Raw genomic sequence first — 9,094 nt, 5'->3', positions numbered from 1 at the left:
TACTACAGAATGACATGGTATACCACTTATATAATGCAAAACGGTTTCTGCAGTAATAATAATTATGGCACATATTAAAAAGCATTGCAATTCTTATAATTAATTTAAATTCCAGTTGAATGTGGTATCCAAATGTCAAAATGTGTGCGTGTGCTGTGTGCGTGTGTGTGTGTGCGCGCGCGCTTTTTGTTTCCCTATAGTAGTAGATGTGTTAGAATAATAAAGATGAAGGTGAAGAAGGTTTGGTCAGAGGTGGAGGTGCCAAATCCGTGAAGCTCATGTCCACACAGCGCATGCTCCAACAACACCTGAGTCTCTGGCTTGATATCTGCAAGATCACACACACACACACACACACACACACACACAAAAACAATCTCTAGTGAAAACAAAAACACAAAGGAATGTTCTGTTTCAGGAATAATAGTTAAAATTCACAGAGGTTATTTAATAATAGGAAAAAACAGAATCATGCCACACCAGGAGATAAGTGAGAAGCTGCCATCCAGGATGTGGCACAGGGCGTCCACTCAAAAAATAAAATGTTTTTTTTTTACAGCTCATTTGCACAGTCATGTAAAATATAATATCAGGTCACCATCAATAAACCTGTTCAGGACTCCACCTGGAGAAGTACCCTAACTCATACACTCAGAGAGGAGAGTTGGGGGTTGGTTGACGTCACCTCAGCGTTCATTGTTTCCAGTGGGAGAACTGCCAAGACCTGGAGTGACGTCATGTCAGTAAGTAGAGCTGAAACCAAGTTAATTATTTATGCTAAAAAAAAAAAGCATCTACGCCATCAGGAGCCCAATAAATGGCATGGTTCACCCAGGGCGCTATTCAAGCTAGAATGGCCACTGTTAAACAATTACTCTGTACAATCTCTACAAACTCAGATTTACAATAAAATACAATTTAAAGTGTGGTACAACAAAGGACAAAAAGGAATGGACTGTTGCTCAGTGGGCCAAAGTCATCTTTTTAGATGAAAGGAAAGAAAATGTGCATTTCATTTGGAAATCAAGGTCCCAGAGTCTGGAAGAAGAGAGAAGAGGCACAGAATCCAAGCTGCTTGAGGTCCAGTGTAAAGTTTGCACAGTAAGTGGTGGTTTGTGGAGTCGTGTCATCTGCTGGTGTTGGTCCACGTGTTTTATCAAGTCCAAGGTCAGCACAGTAGTCCACGAGGATGTTTAGAGCACTTCATGCTTCCCTCTGCTGACCAGCTTTATGGAGATGCTAATTTCATTTTCCAGGAGGATTTAGCACCTGCCCACACTTCCAAAAGCACCAAAAGTTGGTTAAATGACCATAGTGTTGGTGTGCTTGACTGGCCAGCAAATTCACCAGACCTGAACCCTATAGAGAATCTATGTGGTATTGCCAAGAGGAAAATTAGAAACAGGAGACCAAAAAATGCAAATGAGCTTAAGGCCACTGTCAAAGAAACCTGGGCTTCCATACCACTTCAGCAGTGCCAAAGACTGTTCACATGCATGCCATGCCGAATTGAGGTAGTAATTTAAGCTTAAGTATCCCCTACCAATTATTGAGTACATATAAAGTAAATAAACATACTGTCCAGAAGGCCAACAATTGACTTAAAATGTTTTTTGTTTTTTTATTGGTCTTATGAAGTATTCAAATATTTTGAGCTAAAATTATCCAAATTCAAAGAAATAAACACTTGAAATGTATTAGTCTGTGTAATATATAGTCTATATAATATACATATATAAAAGTTTCACTTTTTGTATTGAATTACTAAATTAAATCAATTTTTAATGATATTCTAATTTATTGAGATGCACCTGTATTTGCAATTAGTCTTACTGATATATATGCTGATTTACTACAAAATATCAATTGTAAGTTCCAGTTTCTTTTAAACAATTTAAAAATAAACAGAAGTTCTGAAAATGGCAAAAGGTAGGTAGAGGAGGCAGGAAAAAAACAATTACTATATATGAATAATAGATATATAGTGATAGAAAAATTCTATAAATGATAGAAAAAGTTATGTTTTGTATAAATGTTATGTTTTGTATAAATTCTGTACTTTACCTATTACTACGTTCATAAATGTCTGTAAAATGCAAATACAAATATGTGGGATGTGGACAAAAGTATTTACATGGGTTGTAGTGAAAGCTCTTGAGTGGCAGGCTAAAGAGCTCTGACCTCATCCTTATTGAACACCTTTGGAATAAACTGAAATGCTGACTGCATCCCAGCCCTCCTAACCTACATCAGTACCTGAGTACTAATGCCGTTGTGGTGTCAACAAAACTTGTCCAGTGTACGATGGAAAATTTCATTAAAGTACTACAGTTTGAAACTACATGACTGCTAATGGATTTGGACAGGGTGAGGTTTATTGATTATCCCCCTGAGGCTGTTTGTGGGTATTGGAAAAGCAATGTGCTTTCATTATTGATAAGGTCTATGTGGGTCCAAACTCAGAATCACATGTAAACATCACACATGTAAACATCTTTTTATATAACAACTAAATATGTAATTGCAGAGGTTAGTAGTTAGATAACCATTGTTTTTTTTAGTTCAGTTAAGCTGCTTTATTTCATTTTCTTTACAAATGTATTAACAATACCCTTTATAATAAAGACTGCAAATTTCGAAACATTACTCATTTAGTTGTGTACTGTGTGAGCATTAGTTCCCTGTGAATTCATAACCAGGCAATAAATGATTACTGGGTTCCCTTTTGAGTCTGGTTCTTCTAATCATCTTAGGGATATTTCCTTTCATAATCACCACTGACTTTCTCTTTAGGAATAACATAATATTGACTAATTAATATATTTTTTCAAATAATAAAATAAATTTTTATAGCTGCATTTTGACATTGTTTACTAGAAATGTATAAAAAGTGTTATTTATAGCCTATTGAATTGAATTAAATTGAACTCAACTAAAAGAGAAAAAAAACAGTTTGACAATACAAATCCCTCAAAACAGATTTAGGGAAATACTCTATAATCTTAATAATGATCTTATCAAGCTCATTCCCACTCCCAAGATTTTTATAGGGCTATCACATATTTTTTGTCATTTCTAATCACATAAATCATTCCTTTTCAAGGAAGCAGTAAAAATCAGTCATTTTTGGATTTATGTATCTTGAGAATAAGCAAATTAAATAAATAAAAAATCCGCACAGTATATAAACTCATGCGACTAGGATAGAGGCTGGGTGGCTTAAAAAGAAATGTCAAACCGAAATATATTATGAGTTGTAGGTCACTGTTGGAATTCAATTATGTTGTTGTGACAGAAAAGCACTTACTGTGCTTTGACCATTCTTGCCAACGATGCTGCAAATCAGGTTGTTCATGATTGTGGCCTATAAGAGAAGAATTTAAATGTTATTGTTAATTGCATGAACCTTGAATCTGGCCCCAGGAGCATACAAATACAATATTAATACCACACTTATCCTATGTAATGCATACAAGGTGTATCCATGACCTGGCTTGCACAAACATGACACAAAAATACTAATAAGAACAAAATCAAAATATTAATAATACACACCAGTCAGATCACATCAAAAATTTTATTTTATTCTAAGATACACCCTATCCTCCACTTTATTATCCATCTGTACACCTCAACATTCAAGCAGTTATCCAGTCAGCCTCTCTGAAATGTTAATCACTGCATGCTTGTTGCTGCCAAACGGGCTAGCTTGAGAATTCAAGAAATTGCTGTTCTGAGATTTTCACACCCAACAATCTCTACAAATTTTGCACTGAATGGTGCAAAACTGAAAAGCATCCTGTGTGTGGTTGTGAGGGTCTGTTGATGAAAGTGATCAGAGAAGGATAAGCAGGTGGGTCTGGGATAACAGGAAGTATTTAATAACTCAAATAAGCACTCCTTTCAACCGTGGTGAGTAGAAAAGAATTACAACATGCGACACCTTAAACCTTGGGTGAACGGGATACAATAGCAGAAAACAACCCAAATCAAGTTCGGCTCCTGTCAGCCAGGAACCTAACTCTGAGTTTGTGCTGCTGAGATGCTTCTCTGATCACCATACTTGTAAAGTCTGCATGTTCTTTCTGGCAGGTAAAACAAAAGAACCTTTGCTACCACAGAACAGCTGCACACTCACTGTTTTTATTTTTTTGCTGTTGGTAAAAAGTGCCAGGTCAGCAACCAACCGAACTAGTACCAACCACCATACTACAAAGTCATTAAGATCGCATTATCCTGATTCTGATGTGACCCATAATTCAAGCTCTTGACTTATATCTGAATGCTGTTATGCATTGAACTGCGGCCCCATCACTGTCATATGCCATGTTGTTTCGTTTTTAAATGTGTTAGGAAGCAAATAGAAATTATGCCCTGAAAACACATGAAAATTACATTAAGTTGAATCATTTACAATATTTTACTTTGTAAGAACTGAGAAACAAAGAGATGGCTAGATACCATTGCTGTGATGAAGCAGAAGCTGCCGCAGTTCTCTCAGAGCGGTGGTGAGGTTCTCCAGCTGGTCATGTAGATGGATGTTCTCCTCTATTAGAGTGTGGATTGTGTCCTGAAGTTCAAATGCACGACAACAACCACCCATGAACACCAACACACACAGACACAGGGCCCGCAGCAGGGACATGGCATGCATTCAAGGACATCAATGTCAGGAGAGAGTTTGTGGTTTTCAGTTGCAGTTGCAGTTGCAGAAGCAAAGCTTCTGACTCAAAGCTCACAGCTCCTAATCAAATAATGATCCCATCCCACACATACACTATTGATCTGATAGAAAGCCTGATCACAAACATTACTCATGTGCACTCTTTCTGTTACACAAAAAGATCAATCATGCTACGTGACTGAGATGTATGTGTGAATCTAAATAGCTACTAATATAGGCTAATTCCAGCCATTCATTTATAGTCATCTTCATAAGCCACTTTTTCTTGATCAAGGGTAAATGTGAAGCTAATCCTGGTAACACTGGGGCAAGGTAAGAATTCATCCTGGATGCTCTTCCATGTGGCACCGTTCCGGTACATTCACAGCAAAGGCCCATTTAACATCATTAACCAGTTAACTACATGTTATTGAACAGATATTGGAATCCAAAGAACCAGCTGGAAAACCACAGGAACAGGCAAAGCTCAGCAAAATGAGCAACTCAAGTACAGGATCGACTTGGAGAAGCTGGAGCTTTGAGGTAGGACTACACCAATGTGCTGCCTCTGGTTTGTATTTGCTAAACATTTTAGATGAACCTTGTCTGGTGGACAGGTTTTCAGCCCTGACCTGCCCCTTGTTTTTCAGCAGCATGACCAGATAACGGGTGACTCACTGCATGTATACTTCATGTCATCAATCAAAGAATCAATTACTCCACTCAATTTTCTGGAGTCTGGTGGAAAGGAGCTCTTGGGCACACTTAATAAAAATTTGTTAGGCGTTTTGGTCTGCGTTGATTTACCCTGCACTTACCGTGTGTTTTCTGATTTCTCAAAGTACAGTTCTGCTTTCAGTGCTCAGCACTTTACAACCTTAAGACTCAAAGTAAGAGCTCCCAAGCACCAAGACGTTTATAGTCCATTGGCATTAAGCTAGTTCCAGATGATGGCCACTCAATCCCAATAATGAGTAGTAGATATTACACTTATTAATGAGATATAATCAGGTTTTCCCATGTGGCAGCAGTCATATCAATGATACTCAAGTGAAGAAAAGGTGACAAAGTGGACTTTGGGCAACTGATTAGTTGAGTTCAGACCCAAGAATAAGAGTCAGAATTGTGGGCAGTCGGACCATGGAGCAAAGTGAAAATACAAGCTTTCATACACTACTTTTAAATTAGGATCTCTTCAATTTATACACATGACTAACGTACTTTTAAAATGTGAATTGTACCATGTTCTGCACAATCATAAAAAAAATAATAATAATAATAAAAAAAAACTAAAGTTATCTGACCAAAACACTTTTATTAATGAAGCATTTGTGCAGTGTGAACAAGTTTATGCACTCTTGGGGGCTCTGGAGCGTTGCTTCTTTACCACCACAGGCTTCTGACTCCTCAGGATGGCGCTGGCACGCCTCAGAGCAGCCTGAGAGAGAAAGAGAAGAGAAACCACAGTTCAGATCATGCTAAAAGGGTTTCTTCTAGAACTGTTCAACTACATTTGACCAAAACTACATTTAAAATGTTGCAAATAAAACCTTACAGTGGAAAATGTGAGTTTGGTCATGTGAAGAATTATCCAAGAGTACCAACATACAATACACTTTAAAATGTAAATGTTTTTACCATGCGAAGGTCCTTCCTGTACTTGTTTTTGCGGATAATGTTCCTTAGGCGGTTCAGTGTGGTGCGAGAGTTCTTGTTGATTGTGATCTTCTCGTACGCTTTCACTGGTTTGCGGTGACCTGAACACAGTGAAAGGATTTTAAAACATTACTCCAATGGCATAAATGACCGAAGCCCAGACACACACATTGATTTAAATTCATATAACAACCGTTGCAATATAATTTAATAACTAGTGTTCATCACCCACTATTCATAGAAGCATGTATATGTATTTAATGTTTAAAGACAAGGAAAGCTACTATTTCAGTTAGCCAATATATGAATCTATAACAGTGCAAATAAAAAAAATACACATGGCACAAAAATAGCCATAAATAAAGCATTAAAACAAAAGATGTAATGCAATGTAGTTACCTGCACGTTTCTTCAGGATGACGACGATACCCTTGCCATCAGCTGCCTGCTCTACACCGACTGTTTTGCGGTGAATGAGGCCATTAAAGCGGAATGCGTTTCTGGCCTTCAGGTTGTTTGGCTCCTGAAACAGAAATGTAAAAAGTTGTTCAAAACAGCGCACTTTTTGAAAGAATAAAATGACATGCAAAATATGAAAGTACAATACAAATATTTAAAAGCATTAGACATTTTGATACACAAATCACCATTATTATTAACGAAAGGCAATGATTTAAGAATAGATTGTTTTAACAAACAAGCTTCTTGTGAAGCTTGCAGTCATATGGACATGGTCTGGTTGGTACAGTTTAAATGCTAAATCACAAAGTTAAAATGAATCGGTAACCATTGCGGTTACAAACTAAACACAAAGGGGCAAATATGGGAAGACTACCGAATTAATTTTCAACCTGATCCTTTTTTTAATTCAAAAAGCACCGAAAACATGCACCGAAAATCACACTTCTAATATTTCCCAAAAATTGACGTAATCACATACATCAGAGAAATAAATCAAATGCAAACATTTTAAATGTGTGTTTGTAACACGTAATAACACGTTCATGTTTGGATATGAACCTCAACACTGAACACAAATGTAATGCATATTTTAATTGACTTGTATACTAATTTTTTTATATAAACAAACTGCAGGCATCTCTCTAAAATAGGAACTAGTTTGAATTATTAATTAAAGTTTATTAATTTATGTATTGTACATAATTATTTTCATTTAATTATCTTTCTTTCTGAAGTTTGTCAAAGCTAATGTTTGAGGATCTGGGCACACCCAAACCTCAGTAAAAATACACCACATCACTTCTCTGCTGCCTCACTTCTATAGTAACGGTGTCTAGGATGGTGTCTTGTCAACCTCATGCAAACATTTAGAAAGATTGAGGCAGGCAGGTTTGTGCTCAAGTTGCAAGTTTGGTTTTAATTAATTATTCTAAATGCTCCTTTGACAACTGAAGGGCAAAATCTGAAAACTGCGACAGCAAAGACAACCAGCTTACAGCACTTCAATATGAATCAAGGTGACTGAATAATGCAGGCAAGCAACCAGGCAATGGGGAAATCCATTAAAACAAATTATAATAAATCACTAACTGGTATTTGGTTATTTTTCTAAATCTTTTTAGGCACAACACGAATTATAATGTATCTCAAACATGATTTAGTGTTGCATTCTCCTGGATTTCCTGTCCCAAAATAAATCCTTTTTCACAGCTTATCAAACCATTTTATATTCGCTTGGGTGCTGCGACAGGATATTCAGCCTTTAAACCCAAAGAGCTGAACGGCTGACGGAAACAGAAAAACTGAAGAAACACTGATTACATAAACCAGAACCGAATATTAGCGGCTGCTTACAGTGCTGTAGGTCTGTTTGTTTCTCTTGATGAGAAAGCTGGAGCTGTTCCTGATCACCATCCACTGCAGGTGAGACGACATGATGGCAGTTCCTGGATGACAGAAGTGGGGATGAGAACCATGTATTAAAGCATTATAATGAAACAGCCTAACACAAATCCTAGTTTAAAATCTGACCCCTAAATTAATCCAATTGAATTCATCCAAACAAACTATTCGAGCGGGAGAAAATGAATGAATGAATGAACAAAAACTATTCCCATTTGTAGGTAGAAAAAAGTAGAGGTCCAGTTACTCAGTTTGGAGCCTACACACGCTGAACATAGCCGGGTCAATACCGGTAATTAGAATTACATAAACTCGCAACCATTTGAGATATACATAAAAGTAAATAAATATGTAAATATATATATCTATATATATATAAATATATATATCTATATATTTGGAGTCACTCAAGCGTAAAAGCAATTATAGAAGAAATTTGCCAAGTCGCTAGCATTGAAAGACTGGGATCACTAACTAGCATAACTTCAGGCACTAGCCGCTGAGACAGGCGGAGCGCAGGCCTCAGTGCAGACCGCGTTTTCAACATAATATTGCTTTTTAAACGACAGATACAACCTCAGTTCTTTATTTATAGCAAACGTTACACCTTATGACACGTGTATAAATGAGACTTACACCCGACTTCACAATATAACCAGCGTTTTAAACTATATAAACGATAACACAAGCCGACCACGCTACCTTTTCCAGCAGGGGAAGAGGGAGAGAAAGGGGGGAGTTCCGGTTCCGGTCAAATGTATATAGATCATTGCGCCTAGCAAGAAATGCAAATGTGTACATTTTATTATATTGAAATCTAATAAAATGCTGTATGTTTATAAATCATAGTATTACCAAATAAAATTTTTGATGTTTTGGCTTGCATGCATCGAAATACGGCACGCACTATTT

At 36.9% G+C, this 9,094-nt stretch overlaps 1 protein-coding gene and 1 long non-coding RNA gene across 4 annotated transcripts; both read right to left on the bottom strand.

The window, feature by feature from the left end:
• Positions 1–228: 228 nt before the first annotated feature.
• LOC310739422 lies at positions 229–4,923 on the bottom strand. 2 transcript variants are annotated; one of them, XR_014537394.1, is made up of 4 exons: positions 4,462–4,923; positions 3,308–3,364; positions 652–724; positions 229–328 (listed from the first exon to the last, which is right to left on the bottom strand). It is a non-coding gene; the product is annotated as an uncharacterized lncRNA (long non-coding RNA). The 2 variants fall into 2 exon arrangements; XR_014537395.1 differs by lacking the exon at positions 652–724 and having other exon boundaries at positions 4,462–4,911.
• Positions 4,924–5,958: 1,035 nt separating this feature from the next.
• rpl28 (ribosomal protein L28) lies at positions 5,959–8,963 on the bottom strand. 2 transcript variants are annotated; one of them, XM_083565342.1, is made up of 5 exons: positions 8,885–8,963; positions 8,135–8,226; positions 6,719–6,842; positions 6,302–6,420; positions 5,959–6,101 (listed from the first exon to the last, which is right to left on the bottom strand). In XM_083565342.1, exons 2-5 carry the CDS (start codon positions 8,213–8,215, stop codon positions 6,012–6,014), a joined length of 414 nt encoding a protein of 137 aa, XP_083421468.1. In that variant the 5' UTR covers positions 8,216–8,226; positions 8,885–8,963; the 3' UTR covers positions 5,959–6,011. The 2 variants fall into 2 exon arrangements, with proteins under 2 accessions (XP_083421468.1, XP_083421469.1); XM_083565343.1 differs by lacking the exon at positions 8,885–8,963 and adding an exon at positions 8,819–8,863.
• Between the last annotated feature and the right edge of the window lie 131 nt (positions 8,964–9,094).

Source organism: Silurus aristotelis (genome assembly GCF_946808225.1).
Source record: "Silurus aristotelis genome assembly, chromosome: 16".
Classification (NCBI taxonomy): Eukaryota; Metazoa; Chordata; class Actinopteri; order Siluriformes; family Siluridae; genus Silurus; species Silurus aristotelis.
This window is presented reverse-complemented; position numbering and strand designations above follow the sequence as displayed.